Here is a 27,923-nt window from a genome sequence, read left to right on the forward strand (position 1 = left end):
ATCATGGCAACCAAGCCGTCGGAGCCAAATAAATTCATCGGATTGAAGAAAACCATCGCATCGCTTCACAAGGACGTAGCATTTCTGAAGAAATGCCAAAAATATAAGGTTATACCTATAAGCCATAGGATTAAGGTACGGACGCCCACCCCACCCAGCGTAGTAAAGAGGATGGAAGCAGAGTTCATCAAGGATAGCATCAGACGGCTATATAGCAAACTGGACATGAAGGTTTTGGAATGTTATTATCTACATCTCAAATTGGCCAAGGAGTATCCAATTAAATTCCAGGAGTTTCTGTCTAGGGCCAAGGTAGCAGAGGAGTGCGAATCGGATAGGAAGCGGAAGCTGCAGGATAGGAAGCTAAACAGACTACGGCAGGAGTCTCAACGGAGACGGACGACACACCGAACGGGTGAGCAGATCCCATCAACCATCACCACGACGCCGAGGGTTCACTCCATTGATGGGTTGGTTGTCAACCGATCGACGACCGCATTCACGGAAGAACAATTGACACACCTCAACAAGGGGCTAGGATACGCGGTTACAACCAAGCCAGACGTGGAGCAGATCATCATTGACGTAGAAACAGCGATTACCAAGACGCTTCCAACAACATCACAGAATACGGTTAGGACTATCACATCGAACATAATCAAGGACGGACAGGACGGACGCGCCAACGAAAAAGAAATTCGGATTGTAAAGGAGCTAAAAAGTAAAGCAGTATACTACGTAAAGGCAGACAAGGGAAACGCGGTCGTTATCATGGACAAGGACGATTACGATAATCAAATGACAACGAAGATTAACAACGGACCGTATAGACAGCTTCGAGTAAACCCCTTACAGAACATAGTGAAACGCGTGGAGAAAGCACTGAAGGAGTGCCAATCGATATTAGGAGATGTCCCAAAGTCCACAAACCAGGAAATGAAATGCGAGAGATCGTGTCTGCAGTTGGTTCCCCCACCCACAAACTAGCGAAGTGGCTAGTCAAAGAGTTCCAGAGTATTTATGCCGAATCAGTTCCAGAGTAAAGCAGTTAGTAACACCCAGGAGTTCACCCAGCAACTACAATCTTCAGGAGACATCAACGAGGACGAGATTATGGTATCTTTCGACGTCACAGCTCTTTTTCCCAGCGTACCGGTCAAGGAAGCGATCAACCATTTGGAGGACTGGCTATTAACACAACGAGAGGATGCAGCATGGAGAAACAAGGTTCGGACGTACCTTAAGCTGACCCGCCTTTGTATGGAAGAGAACTACTTCTCTTTCCGAGGTAACTTCTACAAGCAGACGAAAGGAGCCCCAATGGGAAACCCCCTATCTCCCTTCTTGTGTGAACTTTTCATGGCCAACTTGGAGACAATCCTGAAGGAGAAAGGACTATTACCAAACCGTTGGTGGAGGTTTGTTGACGATATCTTCAGCGTAGTTAAACGGGAAGCCCTTCCACAAATTTTAGATGAGATCAACAGAATTCATAAGGATATCAAATTCACTCACGAGGTAGAAAAAGACGGGAAACTCGCATTTCTCGATCTTCTAGTCATCAGGGAATCGTCATCATCTTCTTCGCTTGAATACGAAATTTACAGGAAACCAAAAAGCACTAAAAGAGTTATCCCCTATACTTCCAACCATTCGTTCCAGCAGAAAATGGCCGCCTTTCACCACATGATTCACCGAATGCAGACTCTTCCACTCAGCGACACAGGAAAGGTTAAGGAATTACAGTACATCTTCGAAACAGCAAGACTCAACGGATACAAGGAGACCACAATCCAGGCAATCATCGATAAAAAAGCGAGAATTCTACAAAGGAGATTATTTACAACCCTCACCACAGCACCTGAACCATTGAAACGAGTGTCCGTTCCATTTGATCAAGATATTACTTGTAAACTAAGACCACAGTTAAAACAATTCGGATTAGATTTAGTTTTCACCAGTAGACATAACCAGTTGAAATCATTGTTAGGATCCACTAAAGACCCAGTTAATGTTTTAGGTAAAGCAGGTGCTTATAAAATAAGCTGTAATCATTGTAACAAAGTATATGTAGGACAAACCAAAAGAACTTTAGCAACTAGATTTAAGGAACATATAGCGAAGGTTAATAGGGCCAAAAAGCAAGAGGAAAAAGCCCTAACATATGATTTCAAGTCAAAGGTTGCAGAACACATCTTCGCAGAGGACCACCAACTATCGACGGAGGACATCACGATTTTACGAACCGTATCTACACCATGGAAATTGGATGTTGCAGAAAGCCTCGAGATCAACAAACAACGTAATTCAACTTTACTCGACAGGAATCAAGGAAACGGACACACGTGGCTTTTCAAGTTACTACCTAGGACACATCAACGAGTAAGCAGCGGAGTACATGTTCCTATAGAAAATTAAATTTAAGTTTAACTAGTTTCTAAGTGAAAATGTACCTGTATTAATATATATTCGGTACATGCGATGTTTTTCTTCAGTCGAGTATTAGTACAAGACACTGAAGAAGTCTGCACATTGTAGACGAAATACGCGTATCTGTCAAGGATAAGCAAATAAAGTAGTGGAATTAAATGGAAAATACTAATCCTTCTGTCTCTCATTATACAGGTATAAAAATCGAAATCAAATACATGTACTGCAAAAATAACAAAAAGGAGTCTTACATCAATGCAGATGTAGTACAAACTTTTGCGAGATATGAAGCACTTTAAGTAAAATGTGATGTGATGTAAATGGAACTCACCATCAGTGCAAGGATTACCAATGTCTGCAGATACTTTACCGGTTCTAAAGTTCTGCCAGATGGTTTGTTGCAGCAGCGTGAATCAGTTTCATTGAAGACCTTTGGAAGACAAAACGTCCAGATGGCCATCTGTAATCACGTGACAAGGGACTGGCAAATCCACGAACCCTCGTCCAGTCAACAAATCCTTTGATTCCCTTAGGCTACCCCCACCCCCTCAACCTAGTATATAATATAATGTTTTAACATATATGATTTACAGTCATGTTACACAACATGCTCAAAAATGTACAGACAATCCATTTAGCGTTCAATGATGATTTCAAATACACAAAAAATGGGATGTTAAATTGTCAAATTTATGAGAATCGTGTAAATTTAGTTTAACTTGATAAAATCAGATACGATCTCACCAAAGTTAGTCCAAATGAATCCACAGGAAGCATCCGTGCTATTGTTGCATTATAGGTCCAATCAAGACGGTTCGCTTGATGGGGATCAACATAAACCACCCAAGTAACCAACAAGCCTGCTAATTCGCCTAATTTTGCAAAAGCAATGTAAGGCTAATATGCGCCTTATATAAAGCTTAGCCGTGTATCGACCTTATATTGCAAAAAGGCGAATTAGTGGGCTTGTTGGTTACTTGGGTAGTCCCGTCCTACGTAGAACCAGTTCGAAGTGTCCAAATGTAGTGATCCTGGATCCGAGTTAAGGTAGACCAATTCCACGCCAAATCGGTCAGTCACCAAACTTGACTATCTTCGATCTGGATGATACTTGGCACATATTTTCAGTATGATAGACCAAGTATTTTCCGCAGGAGAGGAGACCCTTTTGACTCAAGGGTAATTTTTGAAAAGGGCCTATGTGTTTTTGCACACATACATTAAAAAAAAAGTAGTTCGAAAACAGTTGGTTGTAGAATTTTTTTTACTAAGATGGAGTTGTAGGAAACTATTAAGGCTTTATAAAAAAAAAATATACACGGAATTTTTTTTTCGTTTAACAAAAAAAAAAATTAAAAATAAACCTCAAAATTCAAATAACAAAAAAAACGTATTTTTGATTTTTTTCATATTTTTTTTAATAAAAACTTGAATAGAAAGCAGAAGTTTTGAAAACAACTCCAGGATGGACAATCTTTTAATAAAAAAGTTTTTCTAAGAGCAACTTTTAAGGCATTTTTTAAACTTTCATTATTTACGGCAAAATGTTCAGTTTGATGTCAGTATATGATTAAAAAAATCATTTCAAACAATAGTGCCCATATCGATAAACTTCTTAAATGTAACCGTTTTCGAGATATTTCAAATTTACTTTCATCATAATCATTTTTTTGTAGAAAATATGCCCTTTTCGTAAGTTATACGTGATTGTCCATCAAATATGATAAGTTTTGCAAGATATGCATGTATTTACCTTCAACTTACCTTTGCACCAATAGACTTTTGTAAAATTTGTTTTAAACTTATAAGATAAATAAGATAAATAAATGAAATACCCATGCGTTTTTATTTGCATCTTACATTTATTACTTTTGATCGTCTTTAATAATAATAATTTGTACATAAACCTTTTCGTTGTATGTATTTTTATTTGATGATTTTTTGATTGGCATGTTTTTATATGTTATGAATGGTGCGTTCTTCGTCATTCGAAAATAGTTTCGCTGATATTTTATTTTCGGAAATCGGAACAATACAGTGATATTTTCTTGTACCTGTGATCGTTTTGGCCTTTTCAAAAATGCTTTTCCATTCTGCAGCCCCCTGTTCGTATTCCTTTTGTGACACAAAACAAAATGACATTTTTGTTAAATAATCATTACTCTTCTGGTTAGCCCATGCATATAACTCTGCTGCACTTGTGATTGGATGTTCGTGTTCTACAGCCACACTTGCGTTCCTTGCCATTTGTTTTAATGTGCCACCAATCGCGTCACATAGTCCCTTGCCATGCGAAGTTGCAAAAAAGTGCCATTCAAAATCAATATTGTACTTCGTTTTAAATTTACAAAATTTTTATATTGGGATGCAGCTCCATCAGACATAAACATCGCTTTTTTTACTTGTATTTTTGTTTGCAAAAAGGTCAGTAATTTTGAAATAAATACTTGCACCGCAATTGTATCGTGTTTTAAAACTTCAGAGATTACGATCAAACTTAAATTTTTAATTATATCTGATTCTGAATAATAAATGCAAAAAGGATGAATAGTAGCTTGTTGATTATTCCAGTAACTACTTTGGGCAGCATCTTGAAGAACAAATGAATAATTTTCGGAAAAATCACAAATTATGACAACTTCTCCATTTTTAAGAGTATTTTTTTGTATTTCTCAAGAAACTAGACTGCTGAGTTTTAATATAATCATGGGATACCAGTTTTTCCAACTTTTCGCAAAAATAAGGAACAAATCCATCTACTGGTTTTACAAGTTTCTCTAAACTACATCAATCAATTGAAACCCATTGTTCAAAACATATTTCAGACATACCGTGTTGCTCGAATTTTTCTGAAAAACTTCTTTCAAAATCTGAGAGACCTGGACAACGTTCGCATTCGCGGAGATAACAATGTTTAGTTCTGGATGATGAGCTGCATAATTATTTCTTCAAAATAATGGTTGAAATCTTTTTCGAATGAATATTTTCTAAGACAATGAAGCATTAAATTAATATTTTCATGGATGGTACAAACACAAATATTGTGAGAACCTGAACTACCAAGTAATTTGTAATGCTTTGGTTTTAGTGCTGCAAATGAAATAAATCCAATGCTATTTTCACTAACTTCTTGAAAAGTAATAAAAGCTTCTCGCAATGTACAAACTAAAAGTCGCTTTTGAATATGAATATTCTACGTAATCGTTTAGTCCTGGCGTGGCTCTGCTTATCTGGTCGCTTTCGAAGAACTGCAATACCTCGTTCCACGGGATCCAAACCGTGTCCTAACCTTTTGTTGGGGGTGGCCAATACTCCTTTCCCGTTTGCTAAGCATCGAGCTTGCAATACATTCACCCCTATTCTGTATTTCGTTTCGAACGAAATTCTCATACAAAAAAATATTTTTTTGTATGAGAATTTCGTTCGAAACGAAATACAGAATATGGGTTATTGTATTTATTTGTTTCAAACTCGTCCATTACCGTTTGCGTTGACCAAGATTTCGGCAAAATCGTCAGAATCCTTATTTGATCGTCTCGATGAATTTGGATCAGCAAATCTCTCCTTCAGTTGTCCGATCATCTCATTGTGTTCCACAGCTTTCAATTTTAGTTGCTCCAGGTCATCTTCTTCCGCTTGAAAACCGAAGATGCGTTTCTTAATGCCATCGGTAATGTCCATATTTTTCTCTGGGGATAGTTAACATTCTGGAATTTTTTTGTCGATATTGGCGATACGTTGATACCAGCTATGCCCTTGTTGAATAGCTCAATATTATGCGTCCTGGAAAATTGTTGCTCTCCACTATCCTGAGATGATGCTGTTGTTATTGACGTAGTTGATGGTATTTCTTCGAGGCCATGTCGAGATGTAGATGGCTGCGGCTCCGCGACGTCCATGACTGACGGTTGCACTTCTAGTTCCAGATTTTCAGCACATGGTTCGATTCTATTTAAATTCAAGCGACACGTATCACAGATTGATAGAGATGTATCCAAATTAAATTTCCACTCTAGGAACTTATTTTTTTCAATCCAATTTCGGATAATTTACGAAGCTTTGACGAACACCGTTTATTAGGAAACGGCTTGCAACACTCGACCTTCTTGAATTTCATATTCAAATTATACAAGTGAACAATCAAAAAGATTTTTTTAGTGATGTCTGTTTTCAAAAGGATGATCATGCTTATATACAAACGTAGGTACCATTTGGATATTCAGGTATAAATATTGTTTTGGTATTGAAGCTACTCTAACAGAGAAGCTCTTTTGGAATGCCATGGAAGACATTATAATGTACCTAAAATAATAAGATGGATAGGTACATCAATATTACCAACTTAAATAGGATGAAACTACGCTTGATAATGAAAATAAGTGCAACTTAACTTGTGTTGGTTTCTATATTTAAAATAATAGTGTTTTCATATCCCCTGTAAATTCTAAACGGGTTGTCTGATCGTTCAATCGTCAAAAGACAAATTGAAGGTAAATATATGTGTATCTATAAATATATGTGTTGGTTTGAACCGGTATAAAATTTTTAAAGCCAAATAAACAACAAAATTGATGACAGCACCATAATCCGGGACGGAAAGTTTACAATGAATTCCACAATTTTTCCGTCATCACGTACGTCTAGCTCAACTTGCCACACCCACAGATGGCCTGCCAATCCAAGAACTTTTTCGCGAATTTTTCCACCTTCTTCTTCCTTACCTCCTGCCCCGGCAACTGCTTTGTATCCGCCTTGATGTAATAGCGAATTTGTTTTTGATTCAGTTCCAACCTGGATCGGGTATCAAGATTGGGTCTGCGTGTTGCCTTTCAAACGTTAGTGTCAACGTTTGTTTCTGTAACCAGGCTCGGGTTGAGGTTCGCACTGACAATAAGCTCGGGTTCGCATGGACTGGAACTGGTGCCAACCTGGATAGTAAACAAATTCGCAATAAGTCACGTCGTCCTTCACGACGCAACCTCGGTTTCGTCATAGTTTGTCGTTCCGGTTCGGTGCCATTTCATCAATGTTTACCCACATACACAAGATTCAAAATGGTCGAATTTTAGCAAAACTGTGAATGATTGCAAATGTGCAAAATTTCATATAAGTCAGAGATGGTCGAGCCCCATCGATCCGTCGTTTGGCGTGAGACTGCTCTGCTGTGATTAATAGCAAACAGCAGAATGTATTGTACTTTATTGTTCTCCAGGATGGCATGAAAGTTCTTCACAGAGCGACAAGTTCCTTACACGTGAAGTCACATCCAAGTCGAGAGTCCATCTTCTCAGTTCTTCGTTGTTCCCAGGAACCGATAAAGACGTCACTTTGGCCAGTTAACCCGAATCGACACCAACACAGTGCCCGTTCCTCATCTCCCTTTTCTCACTCCATCTCATTCATCATATCGTACGCCTTCACGTGATATGTTTACACAACTGTCAAATTATGTACGCCCCAAGGGCACGGATAATGCTCCATTATTTAACCATCGTTTTACGATTCAAGCAGAAAAAAAAAAAACAAATTAATGGCTCGCTTTGTGTCAGATTTAACTTTATTGTAGCTTTTCTTCAACACCACTTGCCATTTAAAACCGATCAGATTGCGTCGCCAAAAGTATAACGGACGCACTTTTCCGCTTGGCTTGGGCTTGGGGACGATACGACGCGACGCGACATTACTCACAAGTGATAATAAAACTGTGTGTAAAATTAAGACCCCTGCTCATAGAAAGCAGAAAATAGCACACAAAAGTGTTGTTAATGTACTTTTTTTTAAACGGGTTTCTTTCTTGGAAGGAAAAATCGGAATAAATATTTTACTGTCCGAGACTAATCATAATTTTACGAGCGACACTTGCGCGTCGGTCATCGTCGTCGTCGTCGTCGTCGTTTTACGGCTTTCCGTTGACACAAAAGTTGCGGGAGTTTGACATTTTAGCGCTCGCGCGCATGGTCTCGAATCAGTAGGGAAGAAAGGGGGCTTAATTAGTTATTTGCAGTGAGAGTGGACCGCCCTTTGGCCATTCATTCGAAGCTATTAGCGATGATTTGTGCGCACATACTTGTACAGGACAAATAACCGGAAGCGACATCCGCGGTAGGTGTCACCTAGTCGACAAATCGTAAAACAGCTTGAAAAGTGAAAGCACGTGATGCATTCGGTTTTCAATGGAAATCGCTACTTTGTAGCAACTATTAGAAATACCTAATCTGAGCCGCAATTTCCGAAAGTACGCACGTGTATGTGGGAGTGTTTGTGTTGTTGTTGTAAATAAATGCAAAATTTAAAATCAACTCATCCTGCATTGAAGATGTCTGCACACATCGGCTACTGTTGGTTATCGGTAGCGATCGCCATTTGTCAAAGACCAACAACTTGTCAAGTAAGAGCACATAAAAGGATGAAATTCAGCCGAGAGCTTTCTGCCGTTTTGTATGGAACGTAGGTATAATGGAAGGCAGCCCTTTGTGTCTCGTTTATTCTGTTTTATTCTTATAAAAATAAAACAACAATAACACGAGCCATTGTCGCCAAGAGAAGCAAGAGAAGCAAAAACTGCTGACAAACGAAACACTGAGCCGTTCGAGACAAAGTAATAACTTCTGCTACAATACTCCCCATGTGCACTGTGGGTAATTGGTTGTGTGAACGATGATGGCAGTAGCTGACGACGATGATGAAGAGCAATGTCGATGGATGGATGTGAGCTGTTTGATGCACTAAAAAGCCTTCTGCTTCTGCTTCTGCTGCCAAGCAAGTCTTGAGTGGGCGAATGCACAATCCACTCCCAGCCAGTAGCCGATTTTTCCTTCTTTATTATATTCGCTAATTAAGTTGTTTCTCGATCGTTTGCAAGAGGAAATGTGTCCATAAGGAAATATGATACTACATAGTTGTGCGGGTGCAATGAAGTGTTGTTTTCGCTTTGTCGCGGGAGTGAAAATTGATCTCCTTCTCTGTACAGCTTGGTAAATAAACAATAAAATGTCGTATCATAATTCACTGGTGGTGCTTTGATTGAGTCGTATCACTTTGCTCAGTTTGATAAACAGTGTTCGTTTTTTTTTATTTGATTAATTTCTTATAAGGACAACGAACTCTTTAAGCAGAGTGGTGCAAACTACGTATCGATTAGAGACACCCTCTCTAGTATCGATAAAAATTAAATAACAGATGGAATAGTTCTGTAGATAGGCTGATATGCCCTACAAAGCAAAAAAAAAAAAAATCCAAGAGGATGCACTTCAATCATGTCGAAAATATCATGTAATGGCCATACAACCACAAAAATAAACAAATGCGGTAAAAGCAGCGTAATGTCAGTTCATGCACTGTATTAATGATAATTTTGTCCTTTTTGGCAAGTAATATTACACCATATTTTTGACACAATTGAAGTGCATCCACTTTGCTGTGATATCAAAATTATTTTTTGCTGAGTAGGGCACGTATCTCTGACCAAATCTCAGACACTGTTGTTGTGTTTGCTGCAAACGTGAAGTTCCAGTTTCATTGTTGTATGTTTTGTGAGAGCTGATATTTAAGCACTTAAAATTTCGTGGTGATAGTGCGATAACATAAGGATTCTACTGCGATTTACCAAGGGACTTACTTTACTGACACCTCAAATTGGATGTTTAACAGTATAACCTTGTAATGTCGAGAGGATATCATAGCACCAATGACGATCGAATGGGCTTGCATAACCGGTGATTTGAAATTTACGACCGCGCATAATTTTTAATACAGCATAGGGTTTGATCTTATTTCCGGCCTACTAAGCACAATCCGCGCATTGCCTCTCTTTGTAGAATGAAACTCTCATGTTATTTGATGTCGAACACACTTTAGTACTGCATCGTTCCATCAGATGTCCCTAAAGTTGGCAGCTGAGTGTTCGTAATATGGGCTCTAGCAGGGTGGGTCCAGTTTGTATGGCGGCTCCACTGCTCTTTCGATCTGTATTGAGGTCCTCAACTTACTTACTTATGTATCCTGCACCCCCCTAGTGGTGCATAGGGCTAACGTGGAAGATTTCCATACTGGCTGGTGGCTGCTCGCTTTTGCCTTGAACTGGGCCACCGCCATGAGCCCCTACTGCGATGTCCTGTCGGATTCCAATCCTGCGCTTGCTTGCAGATTTTGTTTCACCCCTTCGTAGTGTGTGGCAGACCCACCTTCACTTACGTTCTCGAATTTCTGTCGATGTCGGTTTCTGTTGACATCGATGATGGAGCTCATCATTCGAGATCCAGTTGTGAGGTGATCAGGCACTAATTATATACCGCAAGCATTGGTCGATGAAGATCTGCAGCTTTTGAGTGTTCTCCGCTGATACAGACAACGTCTTGCTGGGGTATAACAACACATATTTCACAGTTGGTTGGAAATGCTATCTAACATGTAGCTTTACCCAACTAACAATTTTCACAATGTAAACGCTTTACTCATTTCATTTATACAGCCTCAAGCTGTATTCAAACGTTATACGATATGAGGAAACCTTTACTCAACATCTATGCAAGCAAATCTGATGAACTTAGTCAGCTACTTATGGCTGTTGGGACGGTTGGGACAAGCTCTTATGGCATATCCATTAACGCTTATATACAGCTGTTATCCTGCTGTTTAGTTGTGTGTGAATCTGAAAGGCGCTTATTCAACCTTTTCCCGGCTAATCACTACACAGCTTTCTCTTGAAGCCGGCTTAAATACTGTTTACGCTTTTTTATGAAGGAATTTATAAAGTTTATTTTGCTGTGAATCAAATTAATCGAAATTAGTAACAAATCATCACCAAATTATTTACCCTGCACCGGAACCTGGAATCGAACTCGAGACGTCCGCATTGGCAAACCTTGACACTACCAACTGTACTACGCCAACTGATGTAAACAAATCAACATGCCCTTCTACAACAAAATCGCTGAGTAGAGGCTGTATAATAGTGCACATGAATCACTTTTCTCGACTAGTTACTTCAGCTTTGTAAAAGAGCAGAGTAAAAACTGTAAAACTGCACACGTCTAAAAATAAACCTAGTTGAATGTGAAAATGCTTCTGAAGTTGCTTTAACACAGTTTATTAGCTGAGTACAGGATGTTTAGTTGTTGTAAAAGCACTTTTGATGTTTAAGTTATTCAGCAAGAGTGGTTGGCTGCGTAGTGCCATCAAATGAGTAATATATTCACTTTATTAGCTTTGTTTTGCAGTAACAAGTTGAAAGTTGATTAGTATGTGTATAAAAGAGACATTAGCGTTTTTTGGCTGTTGTTATTCAGTGCGACTGACAAATTGAATAATGGATGTGAAAAAGTTGAGTAAACGCTCTCCAAAACTATTTCGCTAGCTTTTGCTTGTAGCTGTATCTGCAGCTTCTTTTCAGCTACTTTACAGCATAACGCTGAAAAAGTTGGCTTGCGAAGCTGAAAATGTTAGTTGGGTAGTCTCACTTGCACCAGATAATTATTTTATTTTTAGTTTGGGACGATGGCTATATTCGATTATCCCTAAGGTGTCGAAGTATCCTTGGTTTAAAGGGTTGGAGGTGGGTCGAGACATCATTCGTGTGATGTCTCGCCTCATGTCCAATCACTATTCGTTAAGCGCTCACTTGTTCCGTTTTGGGCTGGGGGACAATAATCTCTGTGAATGTGGACAAGATTACCAGGATGCAGATCACATTATTTGGTCATGTGCTGAGCACCGTGGAGTCAGATCCGAATTGTACGATTCCCTTCGGGCTCGAGGTGGACAACCTAATGTCCCAGTTCGGGATATTTTGGCTAGACGCGATCTGGAGTTTATGCAACTCATATATGTTTTCTTTAAGAATATTAACCATAGATTGTAAGTTTGATTAACCTTGTGTTTAGTTTGTATTTTGTGTGTGTGTTTGTTTGTTTTTGTATATTTGTTACAGAGTTGACATAACGTCGATAGGATTAAGTACATGTTTTAGAAATAGTGAAATTGTTGAATCATAAATCATATTCCAAATCTCTTTTTCCCTCTCCGGATCCAAACAATTGTCATCCACTAACCTCGAGAAGACCGCGAGTAATCGGTTCAAATCTTTTAATTTTAGATTTAAGACATTTATAATATATAAAGAAAATGATAACTTGGCTCTGTAAAGTTTATTCGATTGAGTCTGTACAAATAAAGTAATTAACAAAAAAATGAAGCTTTAGTGTTATAATTTATTAGCTAGATAATGATCTTAGAAGAGGGTAGGTGGATAGTTCCGTTAGAGTACGGCAGTATGAAAATTGAATAGAAGTTGAAAATGAGCGAAGGGCCATTAATGCGACGGGAACAAAGTCAAACGCACACCTTTTGCCTAACCCGTACGATCTTCTTTCCTTTATTTAACGTCGGTCTCTGTTCCACAATCTAGTGCCAATCACCGACGGACATCGATTTTCATCCATTGACGGCAATCGAATGTGCAGGAAGGCAGCTTCCACACCTGCGTAGGATATCGCACCCATTCAACACACATGCGCCGGAACCAACGGATTTACTTCCCTTTCGAAGGAAGACGTGACCAGAGATTTTTATATGCATCAGAAAAATCCCACCGACCTCGGATGAAATTGAACCCAGACCCATTGGAGTGAGAAAGCAGTCACGCTTACCACTACACCACCGGCGCCGGCAACCCGTACGATGTACGCGGAGATTTGAAGTAGGTCTTCAAATCTACAGTCAAAAAGTGTGCACCCGCCTTTGCTCATTACTGTCTGCGGCTGTGGAATAGTTCTATCGACGTTTCATCACTACCTAAAGCCCCACGTTGCCGAAAGCATTTCCAGTCGATGGTGTGCTATAATGCAATTCAAGAGCCACATGTGAAAAGGGCATACCAGCTTTTTGTAAACAAACCTTTGCAGGCCCTTTTCTCGTCAACCTAGGGTCGCCCACGCAAATCAACAACATCATAGGGATGGGGAATGTTTCCCCTATCCGGTGATGTTGATGGTTTACGTTGGTGTCATATGGGTGGCAAGAAAAGGACATAAGAAGGTTTGTTTACAAAAAGCTTGAATGCCCTTTACACATGTTGTTCTTGAATTCTTCTTTACCCAACTAATGTGTTGCTCCTCTCGTCATGGCCAACGTGGTCATCTAAGAGAGAAAGCAGTAGGGTGGTTGTTGCGTGCTGTAACATCATCAGCACTGTTGACGGCTACTCCCGCCTTGAGTTGTTACATTCAAAGTGTTTTTTATGTTACTTCATACGCGAAGTTTGCGATTTTCATAGTTGGTTGGAAATGCTATCTAACATGAAGCTTTAGTGATGATGGTACAGCACGCAACAACCACCCTACTGCTTTCTCTCTGAGATGTAGCCAATAGGTTACCCATGCTGACTTCGGTTCTGATCACCTTCCAGTAACTTTTGAAATATCTCAAGAAATAATTTCCAATCCCAACAGCTCTACTTTCAATTAATATAGAGCTGATAGGGAGCAATATCGAACACTTGTGGAATATAGCTTTGATCTAAACATTCCTTTGCAAACCAAAGATGATATTCCCAAGTAACCAAAAGTTCCGCATTCAACGATAAAACACACTTTCAAGTTCCATAAAGTTCAAATAAAGTTCCGACAGAACTTTCAAGTTCCATAACGTTCTGACAGTACTTTCTTCTCAAGTAACCAAAAGTTCCGCATTCAACGATAAAACCCACTTTCAAGTTCCATAAAGTGCATATAAAGTTCCAACACAACTTTCTGGCTAATTTAGAAGCTATAGTAAGCACACGAGGAACTTCAGGCTCCAAAACGTTCCGATGCGTACTCCTAGCAACTCGTAGTTTACAAAAAGTTCCAAAAACCATCCCTAAGCACTTCTTAGGTACTTCAGGCAAGGCTGAAAATATGGTCGTAACAAAGTTCCGAGCAGGTTCCCTGCGGAATTTTTTAGCAACTTGAACGTTTTTAAAAAGGTCCGTCAAAACCCACATTAAGCAATCCGTAAAAGTCTTAGGTACAAAAATTAATGTACGTAAATATGAAATGATCAGTGGCTCAAATAAATTAAAATTCTTATATTTATGCAGTGCATCAATATTCCATCCAAACATAAAAAAAAATTAAAAAGCAATTTCCTGGATTCCAACCCGTGTATTCGGCATGCAATCTACGAACGCTAAGCACTGTACCACAAGTGTGTTGAAATACCATGCGGGCAAACACCGATTTCAAACTCATCAAGGTGTTGTGTTTCGTATTCAAGTCAGTCAGCTGGCACTGAAAACTTCAACAGTAGGCGGGACAACAGCTCACTTTAATATATCTCAGATGGCATGGCGGTTTGTCCTGGGGCTCGCATGCAGAAGGACTGGGTTTAATTCTTCAAACAGCTCCAATACTACTACTAATGTTGATATATCAATACACGTTCATACCTGCCTTTAGAAATAACTTTCATAAAAGTGCGAACTACATATAGAATTCTTGTGGAGGACAAAAACCTTTTTTGATTTATTTTCTAAAAGTTCCGTTCAAGTTCCGCCAGAAGCTGCTTAGAATGCTCTTCAATTATGGTACCGGATTTTTCAAGTTCTTATAACGACTTAAAAATGAGGCTGCTTAGAATTCTATAGACCATTTTCAACCAAGCTGCTTAAGCCTCAAATAGCCTTTTATCAGAACTTTTGGTTACTTGGGTAAATTATTCTCTTGAATCTCTAACGACTTCTACAGTAGAAGCAAGAGCTGCCTCAGTACCAAAATGCGAGGTTAATCAATTATAATAGACCCGAGTTCCGAATCCTTTTGGAGGCTCACAACAAAATTTGCGCTTAAAGATGGTGGTAAAACTTTAATCACAAATTCGGAAAAAGCTCAGAAATTTGCCAAGCAATTCGAGAGTTTCCATAATTACAGTTTGGGTCTTACTACTGTGTTACCTGACTTTTAACGAGTACCCCGAATACAACGTATGACTCGTCTAATTTTGCATAGCATTTGCAATGTAAAATTAGACGAACTATACGTTGTATTCTGGGTACTCGTATACAACGTATATTCGTTATAAGTCAGGTAACACAGTAGCCCTATTGAGAATCAGGTTGCTCGGGATTATCTGAATATTTTCTCTCGGGAAAACATTTTTGATGATTCCTGGCGGGCTGATTTGAACGAAGTAATATCTATAACTAAAAAGATTCAAAATATGAAAGCTCCAGGTGATGATGAAAACTTCTGTATCCTAATCAAAAAACTCCCAGAGAGTACCTTGTCTTTCTTGGTAAAATTATTTAACAGATGTTCCCATTTGGCATACTTTCCTGATAAATAGAAAAATGCAAAAGTTGTTCCAATTTTGAAGCCGGATAAAAATCCAGCTGAAGCTTTTAGCTACCGTCCAATAAGTTTGCTTTCTTCAATCATTAAACTTTTTGAATCGCATCAATACGAACCCAATTTTTGAACATGAGCAGTTTGGACTTCGCCATGGGCATTCATCTACTCATCAACTTCTAAAACTTACCAATTTAATTCGCTCAAACAAATCTGAAGGCTGTCCAACTGGAGTTGTCGTTCTAGACACAGAAAAAGCATTCGACCGTGTTTGGCATGAAGGTTTGATTGCCAAATTGAAAAAGTTTAATTTTCCTCTCTATATTATGAAATTAGTTCAAAATTATTTAACTAACAGAACTCTGCAGGTAAATTACAAAAAATTCCAATTCTGAAATACTACCTGTTTGAGCTGGAGTTCCCCAGCGTAGTATTCTTGGGCCAATATTCTATATCATTTTCACTTCGGACCTTTCTGATTTGACTCAGGGTTGCCACAAATAGTTGTTCGCCGATGACATATGCATTTCCGCTATAGGAGGAAATCTTTCAAGTCAAGTTCATTTGCAGCAGACCGCAGAAAAGTTTAGTTATTTTCTCTACTTATTTACAATAATGAAAGATTTCTCCCAACGCTTCCAAAACTCAACTTATAATATTTCCACATAAGCTTAGAGCTTCCTGTTTTGAAACCTATTAGTAGTCACATAGTCACTACGAACGAAATTTCAATTTCCTGGTCAAACCAAGTGAAATATGTTGGACTAGTACTTGACCAAAATTATCTTTTGAAAATCACATTCAAGCCAAATGTAACATATATTAGAATCAAGAAATTAAAACTTTGCCTGAAGAATAATCTTCTAATATTTAAACAAGTTTTTAGACCGGCCATACTTTATGCTGTGCCAATATAGTTTAGTTGTTGCACTACTAGGAAAAAAGCACTTCAAAGGATTCAGAACAAAGTTCTGAAGATGACTCCAGCTGCCTCCCTGGTACAGTACTATCATAGAGGTAACTCTAAGACCACTGGGTCCCGAAGAAAATCATTATTATTTTTGGCTCACTCAGTACCAGAACAACGGTCCCAAGCAGTCCCAAACTATTTCACTCACCCCTGCATGTTCTGCATGAATCCACACACCCCTGATGTTATCTGTCAAACTTTCATAGCGAATCAAAACAAACATAGTGTAGTAATAGAATATCAAATAGAATAGGGTACGTTAATCGTTTGCTTGGGACCAATAGGCTACTAAAGTGGTGAGCCAATTTAAAATCGTTAGTTTCGTATTGATTGTTGGTACTATCGAGTTACATAGAATAACAAATGGTGAGACTTTAGAACAAATCCTCAATTGCAACGATTAATTCCCTTTAAATTAAGACAAGATTTTCTAGAGTTGACAAAAAGTGAAATACAAATTTGTATCGGCCTTATGTTTAGAATTGGAAAAAAAAGTTTTGAAAATCTCCAACGTTTCAACGATCAAAACCAAAATTAAGTCCATGAAAAAGTGTTCATTGCATTATTATTGCCTATCGGAATACAGTGAACACATTTCCATTGGTATTTCGGTTTTCAGCATGAGCATGACTGACCGCCCATGATTGCTACTCTGTTATGCCAGATCAGGTGTGATTATACAAATAACCAATAGGCGATGCTTGGGAGTAGAATTCATCCTCAATGTGTAGAAACTGGTGAACTCAAACTAGGCAATACAAGCGCCGGCCGCGCATGAACGCAAGTCAAGAAAGGTATGGGTAGGAATTTGTTGACGCGACACTCGCCTTGATGGAAGCCGAGGAGTCCTCTGTACTTCCACGAGGAATTACTGGGATGTTGGGTAAGAGGATTGGGTTTGCAGCAGGGTTCGTTTTGGTAAACTATAAGCTATTGTTTAAACCCTGGTTAAACAAGCTATTTCAAAATTACGTTTTCGAAAGCAACAAGCTCACCAAATACAATCCCCATGGCAGGGCAAACACAATCTTAAACCATTTTTTGAAGAATTCGTAGAGAAAGGAAAGGGAAAAAATATACACAACCACATAAAAACACTTAAATAGGGAACATGGCACTCTTCTTAATGCAAATCCACCACCATCAAACCTCACTCGAACTCTGCTAGCATAAAATTTATGAAACAATTTTTCTTTTTCTTCCGGGACGCGTACATAGCGTTTTATAACATACGACTAGACACAAGTACATCCAAGGACTAAAATGTATTCCATTGATTACTGAAGAATCCTGTTCCCTTAGTGTGATGCTGTCCGGACTAGGGATCGGAGGTAGATCTTATACCAGTAACGCACCTTGAAAGCGTTACTGATTTCATTGACAAGGTAAAGTAAGGTAAGGACAAGGTGGTTCTTTCAATAATGTATTTGAGAAAAACCTAAAGAAATATGTTGTCCCTAATTTGAAAGAAAACCCTAAAAGAACTAGTGCCGGAAAAAGTTCGGTAAATTTTGATCTTTGATTCTAAAAAGTTCGAGACGTTACCGGAAATAATCTGGACTGGGCGATTGATCCTAACCTGTTCTTTGAGTATTGAAGTCAGTCATAATGGGTGAGACACTTTTGTTCCAGGACTGGTAGCGATCACTGTTGTCAAAAATAGTGATTTTAGTGACCATGTTGAAGAAATAAGTGACCAAAAAGTGACTTATGGCCAAACCTACGGTATTAGTCATGGTATCTACTAACTGTAAAAGCCTGTTATACCCGGAATCCTCAGGAAATTTTATTTTTCCTTAAAATACCTGGAAGGCTCAGAGAATGTAATAATTTTCTTACAAAGGATATTTAAAGAAAAGAATGAATTTCAAAATACAGGCATTTAATTTTTTTTTTCGTTATTAACATTCACACTTTGAACTTTATCGATCCATAGTGGACTAATATTCAGTAACAAATAAATTAAAAGAAAAACAGAGGCTAGAAATATTTTTTTTTGTTTGGAACATGCATATTTCCCAGAAATTTAAAATTTGAACTAGTTCTGGACATAAAAGCTATAATACTTTAAGAAATTTTCAAAATTCTTGAGGTTAATCCATGTACAGTTTTAAAAGCTCGTGGAATTCAATTATAATTTCTAATGACCTCATTTCAAGGAAGTTCTGGGAAAAAAATCTTTCAGAAAAACATCAAATGCAATCTGCTTTTAAGGTAGTTCGGAAGAATTTTAGATTTCTTGTGAAGCCTGAAAGTTTTGAGTAAAATTTCAAGAAACCCTGAATTGAATGTGTTGGGGAACGGAGTACTCACTTCGATAGCACTCGTGGCTCTGGAAACGCTTGTAATGATTCTCCGACCAGAAAATGAGCGGGCGTTAATGGCTGGAGATCGTTAAAATCATCGGAGAGGGGGGTCAGAGGGCGAGAGTTGAGACATGCTTCGACTTGTGTCAGTAGCGTAGCCATGTTTTCCGAAGATACGGGTGTTTCTCCTACAACCTTTAGCAGATGGGTTTTGGCCGATCGAACAGCAGCCCCCATAGGCCTCCAAAGTGTGGCGCACTCGGAGGGTTGAAGTGCCACTGAATTCCTTCCTTGGCTAATTCCCTGGTGACTATTTCACGGTGATTGTCGTCCTTGAGCAGCTTCAGAAAATCTTGCAGTTTATTCCGTGCACCGACAAAGTTGGTACCATTGTCGGAGAAGATATCTGTACATCGTCCTCGTCTGGAGATAAACCGCCTTAGAGCCTGCAGAAATCTGTCGGTTGACAGAACCGAGACGAGTTCCATATGCACCGCCTTAGTGCACAAACAAATGAAGATTGCAACATAAGCCTTGACTGTTGGTCGCCTTGGTGCAGGTCTTATGTAGATCGGACCGAAGTAATCTACACCCGTCCGAGAAAAGGGGCGCGATATCGTGACTCGCGACGTAGGCAAATCTCCCATTTGTTGTTGGACAAATGAATAATGTTTCGTACCACACTTCTTCCTCCTAACGGCCAGAAGCGGAGCCTAACAACGCTCAACAGCAGTTGTGGTCCAGCGTGGAGTAATTGCTCGTGGTAGTGTCGTAGCAGCATGCGTGTAAGTGGATGCCGTGCTGGTAGGACGACTGGGTGTTTGGTCTCCTCCGCTTCCATAGAGTGCTTCAAACGGCCACCAAGCCGAATCATTTGATCTTCTGATAGAAATGGATTGTACCAGCGCAATGGTGATCCACTCGCAGCATACTACACACCGCTTCTCTCTTTGGTGCGCTCACGAGTATCTCAGTTCTATCCCGAGCACCGAGATATCCACTCGGTCTCGAGTTAGAACTGAGACACTCGTGAGCGCACTCTTTCCAGGTGAACCTCCCAACAGAATGAGAAGCAAATTTTAATGAAAACTCTAAAAATTTCTGAGGAGCACAACTCCTTCAGAGCAGAATTCCAAGGGCCTTCTGAGGATAATTTTATAAAGTTGTGGAAGAAAACGAATCCGGAGCATAAGTCATTGGAATCCTTTTGAAAAATTTAAAAGGAGGATTACAATTAAATTTGAGAATAACTCCGGAACATCTTCAAAGGAATTCGGAAAATAAATTCAGGAGGGTTTGCCAAACAAATTATGAGAAGAAATCTAAGGAATTTGTGAGGAGAAATGGCACTGAATTCTTAGGAGACTTTCAATGTGATTAGAATTCCAAGGAATGGAATGATATTCAAAAAGGAAATATTAAATGAATTCAATGAATATTCGGAGAATTTTTCCAAAGGGTTTCTTATTGTGGAGAATTTCAAGGTAATTCCGTGGAAAACTAAAAGAAAATTGAATTAGGAGGATAGCTTTATTGAAATGTTGAGGAATATTTCAATGGAAATCAGAATGGACTATTCTATTCTTGAAAGTTCCATAAAATTTCCTGAAGTTAATGAAACTGCCTTGAAGTTATTTTATATTTTGAGAAACTAGCCGAATGCTAACAACACTTCTCATCAAATTCTTAAACTTCCCTGAACTTTATAGGACTTCCTAAAGTTTCCTCAATGTTTCTAACGTTGCCTTGAAGTTTCGACAATTTTCCTTAAGTATAACCATTATAAACGCTTACTAATTTTCCCTGAAATTATCTATAGTTACCTGAAGTACGCGAAATTTGTTTAATAATTCCCTGACGCTTCTGACGTTTTCGGTTCAATCATAGAATTCTTGGAATACCCCATAATTCCACGGAACTCCTTGTAAGTCTCTGCAAATTTGCTCTAGTTTATGGGATTATTCTGAAGCTATCTGATCGTCCTTGAAGTACTCGGAAACTATCTAAAAGTATCTAAATTTATAATAAGTTCTCTGGAATTTCTTGAAGAGATCACTGATTGCTAAAAGTTCTCGCATTTTTTTAATTAATAGAACTTCGTTAATTTTCTCTAATCAATTTAGCTAAATTTTTGCATTTTTTTAAGTTCTTGAAATCTCCACAAAACACGCTTAAAATACTCCCACTTTTTCCGGATGTTCATATAATTTTTATCACGTTCCAGAAACTCTCTCGGAGCTTTGCTGAAGTTTCCGAAAATTCCCTGAGTGTCTCAAAACATCTTTAAGGTTTCTACAATTTCCTTGAAATTATTTGTACTTTCCTTTGATTCTCATCAAGACAGATTATGTTCTCGAAGATTCCCTAAAGCTCTCAATTCTATTGAAGATCTCGGTTCTGCTTGGAAATAAATGGAATTCCCGTAAACACCTTTAGATTTCCCGATTTGTTTTTTTTTATTAATTTACGATTATAGATCTTTAAACTGCTCCAAAAGTCTAGACTAAAGCTACGGAAACTGCTTTTAAGATCTGAAATTCCCCAAAAACCTCTTCCCCAAAAAAGAACTTCTTAAAAATTTGCACAATACCCCTCATGTTTTCTATATTTCTCAAGTTCTCTTGACACCTGTGAAGTTCTCTGAAATTCTAGGAACTTCATAAAAGTTCCCGAAAAATTTCAGATGCTAAATGAACCGCTTTGAGGTTCTTAAAGCTTTCAGTAAATTCCCCATATTTTCAGCGTATCAACTTCCGTTATGTTCCCGCAGTTTGTTAATGATGGATCACTGAAATTCTCAGCATTTCTTTTCATTACTCAGAACTTGTCCAAAGTTCCTGCAATTATGAACTTAAAATAAATCATTTCTTTTTTTCCTTGATTCTGGTACTTTGAACATTTTCAATATCTTGAACATGGAATACGAAACTTCAAGATATTGACAAATTTTAGGTCTTAGACTTACTCAAATTAAGTATGTTTTTTTAAACTTTATTAAGTGAGAAATATAGTAAGTGTTAAACTGCAACATTCAATAGATTTGATAGTTCAGCTGTTTCTTTAAAACTGATTGCCATGTCTTAAAAAAGTTTGGGTAAATTGCTGTTGTTTTTGACCTACCTAGCTTTCTTATAATAAACCTGGAATTTAACCGTTAAAGAACTAGAAAAATTTGGAAAACTCAGGTAATTCTATTTAGAAAAATGAGTAGACACCCTGTAGATAGAGAAAGACGATTAAACGCTGAAAAAGTTGAAAATAGTGACTGATTACAAGAAAAAGTGACTTTAGTGACTTGGCCTTAAAAAAAGAGACTTTTTAGTGACTGGCTTGAAAAAAGTGACCAAGTCACTAAAAACTGACTCGCTACCAGCCCTGTTGCTCGTAGAAATCCTAAATTGTACGTAAATGTCTGATCATAATCGTTAGATTTATTCACTCAGAGTTCGATCAGACAATGCAGATGTGAATAACAATTTAAAACATGCAGATCATCTAAACTGACCCTTAGACAGCAGATATTTAAAAGTTGTTTAACTTTTAGATTACTAATATTTTCTCAAAATCGTAATGACTTCCGCAATATAAAAATCGCTCTTGAGACGATCCACAATGCTTCAAGTAGGTAATCCGTTCATTCCAATGGGTTTATTTATGTTTCACTCTGGCAGATATCACTTGAATTAAATTAAATGTATGGAATATCATGGAAATTTGATGAAATACTTTCGTACACAAACATCAAATCACAAGAATTCAGAACAGGCATCCGAATTCGTTTTCTTCAGTGTGTCTTTCCTAATCTAATTTTCAACTCAAGCTAAGACATCCTGATAAACAAAATTTATCATTCCCTTAAAATCACTCCAAGCTTAAACGCACGCTTCCGCACTTTTTTTTCGCTCAGCTGTCTCTGACTGTGTATAACTATCCAGTTCTCACACGCCTGAGCGCAGAAACATCCGAAACCGTCAAAACTCAATGAGGCATTATATTTTCCAAAAACAAGATTTATGTCACACACTGATGTTCCCTATTGACCTTTTCGGATACTTCCTCACGCGGTCATACGTAGCTTTTCGACCGGGCCGCGGAGGAGGGTCCCTGCTCGGATTACAAACGACCCAGATGCCGATTAGAGTAAACAAATCCCGCTAAAGCCAATAGTCTACTCACTCAATCTAGGTAGATACCTACGATACTCTGAGGCACACGAAATCAATCACACACACACTCACCGGCGGCGGCAGCGACAGCGGCAGCAACTTTGTACTTGCTGCTACTAGGATTTATGGCACAGCCCGTTACGGGTGCCATAAAATGAGTTTTATTTGTTAATTTTGGTGATGATTGTGTTAAGTTTGTTCAGTGACATAAACTCAAAAAAATCTGCGAAATGAGTTCGCGTTCGCCGTGGGACAATACCTTAGAATTTGTTGTAGCGATCACGGTATGCTATAAAATCCGAAACGATATAATCCTTCGAGTAGTGGTAGCGGTAGTAGTATCCTTCATGTAAAGGTAGAGTCACATCACAAATCACAGCTAAGCACACACATTTCTAGGCGCGAATGAGATCATTTCGCATTTTCCGCTCTAATCACTTTAACTCACTTGTCACAACACTTTAATTGGGCACACCTTCGTGTTATCGCGCCGCCAGAAACCGCACACTCGGCGCTATTAATCCCGCCTGGATGCTGCACTGACTGTAATCACACTCTCTACCCGTTCAAAATCCTCACACCATCCGTGTTACGCGTGAAATGAACTCGATCGCGGTCGGTTACACGTTGGCATGCATTCGGTTCGACTTGTATTTCCGCTCTGACGCGTAGAATGACGAGGACTGAAAGTGTATCGCGTATCTGAACCGGAGGAGACCCCAACCGTCGTCGTCGTCGACCAGGAAGAGCACGCAAACCGTTGTATGTGGTATAGGTACAAGAGGAGGACGTGCAGCATCAGCCAGCGAGCGGAAAATCAACGCCATTCATCCCGTAAGTAAACAAAATCGTCGTCATCAACTTCAACAGCTACTCTCGGTGGAGACGTGCGCGCGCTCTCTCTGTCTTTCTCTCCCGGCTGGAGTTTTCGGTTGCGGGTTATTGGCGAGTCCAAGGAGCGAAGCTGGATGTGTTGGATTATACGATACGATGTCGAGCGAGGCTCTGGGAGCGCTCCGGAAAATTGATGTGGGCACAGTGGGAAATGGGTCAGTTTTACGAGTTGAAGTTGAGTTGAGCGTATTATTTGTCGCGAAACAGCTTTTCTTAAACGATAATGCCATGTTCGCACTATGGGGTTATAACATGTTACAAGGGTGTTATAATAATTATAGACAAGAAAAATGTAATCAAGTATATTCTTCTTCTTCTTGTTCGCATTTCAAGCTTATTGCTTAGCGCATATTAGCTTATTGCGTGCTCTTAACTTATTGCTCTAAATGCACTTCCACAGTTATTAATTGAGAGCTTTCGATGCCAATACCAATGCATGAATTTGTATATTCTATGCCCAGGGAAGTCGAGAAAATTTCCAACCCGAAAGATTCCCTCGACCGGACTGGGAATCGAACCCGTGCCTTTACTGACTAGGCTATGAGGCCCCTGTAATCGAGTATATAGCATGTTATAACTCTGTAGTCTAGCATACCTAATGCTGATTTTGAACGGAAAGGATATTAAATGTCTATTTTATCATACCCGGACGATCGGTTACCACCAATTTGTTGAATTTTACGTCGAAGTGCATAAAAAGTATGGAGGATAAAGCGCAAGTCGATGTAATTTATACCGACCTGAAGGCGGCGTTCGATAAAATTGATCATAACATACTGCTACACAAGTTATCTCGTCTTGGAGTTTCTATGCAATTGGTTTTTTGGTTGGAATCCTACCTTACAGAGCGTGTACTTCGAGTGAAGGTTGAGGGTTTTGTATCTTCGCCGTTTTCAAACAAGTCTGGAGTTCCACAAGGTAGTAATCTCGGACCGTTGCTGTTTATTCTGTTCTTCAACGATGCTGCTTTGGTTTTGGGCGAAGGATTCAAACTGGTCTATGCAGATGATTTAAAGCTGTACATTGTGGTGCGCACACAAGAAGATTGTTGGCTTCTGCAAAACTCGCTGACTTTGTTTGCCGATTGGTGCCAGAGAAACAAACTGACTATTAGTGTGGAAAAATGTCTGATAATCACGTTTCACCGCATGGTACATCCAATTTTGTTTGACTATCATATTGACGGCGATACTCTTACCAGAGTTACCAGTGTGCCTGATCTAGGGGTTCAACTAGACACAAAAATGACTTTTGATTTACACCGTTCAGCGCTCATATCGAAAGCAACGCGACAGTTGGGCTTTATTTCCAAAGTTGCGAAGGATTTTTCGGATCCACATTGTTGGAAGTCATTGTACTGTGCACTTGTCCGTCCAATTTTGGAAAATGTGTCCGTCGTTTGGCATCCTCACCATGTCACGTGGTGCCTAAGGATCGAACGGGTTCAGAAACGGTTCATTCGTCTGGCACTGAGAAACTTGCCGTGGAGTGATCCTGACAATTTGCCGCCGTATCCTGATAGATGCCGACTGTTGGGCTTAGACACACTGGAACAACGACGGAAAGTACAGCAATCGTTGCTTATTGCTAAGCTGTTGAATGGTGAAACTGATGTCCCCGACCTGCTTGCGATGATGAACTTTCGTGTGCCGAGCAGATCTCTTCGGAATACAACGCTACTGCAACCAAGTTTTCACCGAACCATGTTTGGGAACAACGAACCAATCTCAGCGTGTATTCGTGCGTTTACGGCTGTCGAAGAGTTTTTCGAGTTCAATGAACCAACCGAACGTTTTGCATATCGGATTAGGTCTGTGTTAAATTAGCTCTAATATATTCATTAAGACTAAATTGTCAGATGAATTATTTTAAATACAAATACAAATTCAAATACAAATACAAATACCACCAATCAGGCAGAGGCCAGGGTGCCCTTTGATGGTGATGATAGTGATCTACCACTCATTGTAGCACGGAAACTAGTCCGATAGCTGTGGGTCCTCCTCACTGTTCAACTTAATCAAGCCTAATAACCTTTGATTGTCATCAGCAAATCGCTGTATGAAGGTCCAAAAACGAATGGATGGATTAATAGGCAATTCGCCTATTCCTTTCCTTGGGACAGTTAAGAATCTCCTTCCAAGAACTTGATCTGCCAATTGGTCAGAAAACGAGCCATCCAACAGGAAGATGCCCCAATGAATGAGGAGAAGAGCCCGCCCTTTATCCACGAAATGTTAACAACAGGGAGTTGTCATCTTCACTCTCCCCATCCAAATCGCTTCAATCCCTGATGCTCCTTCCTAATTCCGAATTTTTGATATAGGGGAAATGGATGTAATGTCGACCTAAATGCCCCTAATTTGGGCCCATAAAAAAATTCAGCGATCGACTAAATTTTCACAAGTGAATAAAAATATCCATGAGTACAGTCCCAATGATGCGTTCATCTAGATAAAATTGATAAATAGCAGATTTTTCGCGATGGGTCTAATCTTCGATCCATAGATCCATACATTAGAGCCATTTCCCCTATATATATGTAATATAATAATCAGATAATCAGAAGCATAACGTCTACAAAACTATGCGAGTCGATTGAAATCTGCCGTAAATAAATGAGGGCTAAGTTGATTCACAACATAGAAGCGTAGATGCATACGTGAAGGATAAGAGAAAGGAGAGTCAAAGGTGTTGACATGCAGAATTAGAAATCGTCGAGATTGAATGTGATGTGATAGAGTTACCTATCACATAAATTTACATTGCATCTAGTTATGGTTATGTCAATAATACTGACATTTCGATGAAGATGGTGCTCCCTGTTTTACTCTTTATGTGATACCAATCAGCACAGAAGCCAACCTTGAATCGTAGACCAGGTCCATTCACAATACACTCGTTCCGAGAGGGAGCTCTATAGTACCACTCATACTGTATAGTCATCTTCTTCTTGCTCACCATCCGAAATGAACCCTCGGTGCATCATATATTTGATATGGTTAGTAATATCAAATAGTGTTATGGTTAGTAATATCAAATAGTGTGGTTACCCTAGCAGCACACTTGTCACTGAACAATTGTGGTTACTTGTGTGCAACTTGTTCCAGTCACAATCAAGTTGCAGCAACTTATCTCGATGGAAGTGTGCTGCTTGTGTAGTAATATCAAATAGTAATATAAAATAGTGTTATTCTGTCTGACAAACACGCCCGGACATAAACGAGAACTTCACTATCGAAACTACGGGTAATCATCGAAAGTACTTGCATTTTACTCAGGCACTTTGGAGCAAACTCATACTCGAAAAGTGCCAAGACCAACCTGGCACAACGATGCCCTATACGCTCTCTGATCAAAGCACAGGGCTAAGACCTGGGTGTCCTTTGCTGTACACAAAATTCGTCTCCATTCCACTCATGGCCGCACGTCGCCATCCTAGCAGTCTGTGAAGGCTCCGCAGGATGCCTTCCACCTGGTCGACCGATGTCTAAAGGTTTTCAGGCAATTTCCATTTATTTCAGGACAGTATCAAGATCAAGAACGCCAGGGGTCTCAGCTAGCCTAGTCAGTAAAGGTACGGTTTTACCAAGCCGGAGGCAGCGGGTTCTTTCTTCGATATTTGCAACTTTATGTTTTTTTTTCAGAGGTTCTAGGGAAGACAATGTTAGCCTGCCACCCCGAGTTCAGATTAACGGTGGCGAAATCGAGGTGGTCGATGAATTCGTGTATTAGGGCTCACTGGTGACCGCTGAAAATGATACCAGCAGAGAAATTCAAATACGCATTATGACAGGGAATCGTACCTACTTTGGATTCCGGAGGACGCTCCAAT

The 27,923-nt window shown here is 39.2% G+C and overlaps 3 protein-coding genes across 4 annotated transcripts in view; 2 read left to right on the forward strand and 1 right to left on the reverse strand.

The window, feature by feature from the left end:
- The window catches only part of sim (single-minded), a 125,123-nt gene extending 101,245 nt beyond the window's left edge, over positions 1-23,878 (reverse strand). Inside the window, exon 1 of the mRNA XM_065229311.1 lies at positions 23,454-23,878. The gene's annotated coding sequence lies outside the window, so the exon portion shown is untranslated. The remainder of the gene's footprint in view (positions 1-23,453) is intronic.
- LOC135707500 (GATA zinc finger domain-containing protein 1) overlaps positions 1-27,923 on the forward strand; it is a 259,888-nt gene that overhangs the window by 156,720 nt on the left and 75,245 nt on the right. The gene's annotated exons all lie outside the window — the stretch shown is intronic.
- Positions 4-27,823, forward strand: LOC135707526 (uncharacterized). The gene is made up of 2 exons (XM_065229370.1): positions 4-824; positions 27,736-27,823. The coding sequence occupies exons 1-2, from the start codon at positions 4-6 to the stop codon at positions 27,821-27,823; spliced, it is 909 nt and encodes a 302-aa protein (XP_065085442.1).

Source organism: Ochlerotatus camptorhynchus, unplaced genomic scaffold (assembly GCF_037179485.1).
Source record: "Ochlerotatus camptorhynchus isolate MF236.1 unplaced genomic scaffold, CSIRO-AGI_Acam_v1.1 ptg000313l, whole genome shotgun sequence".
Lineage (NCBI taxonomy): Eukaryota > Metazoa > Arthropoda > Insecta > Diptera > Culicidae > Ochlerotatus > Ochlerotatus camptorhynchus.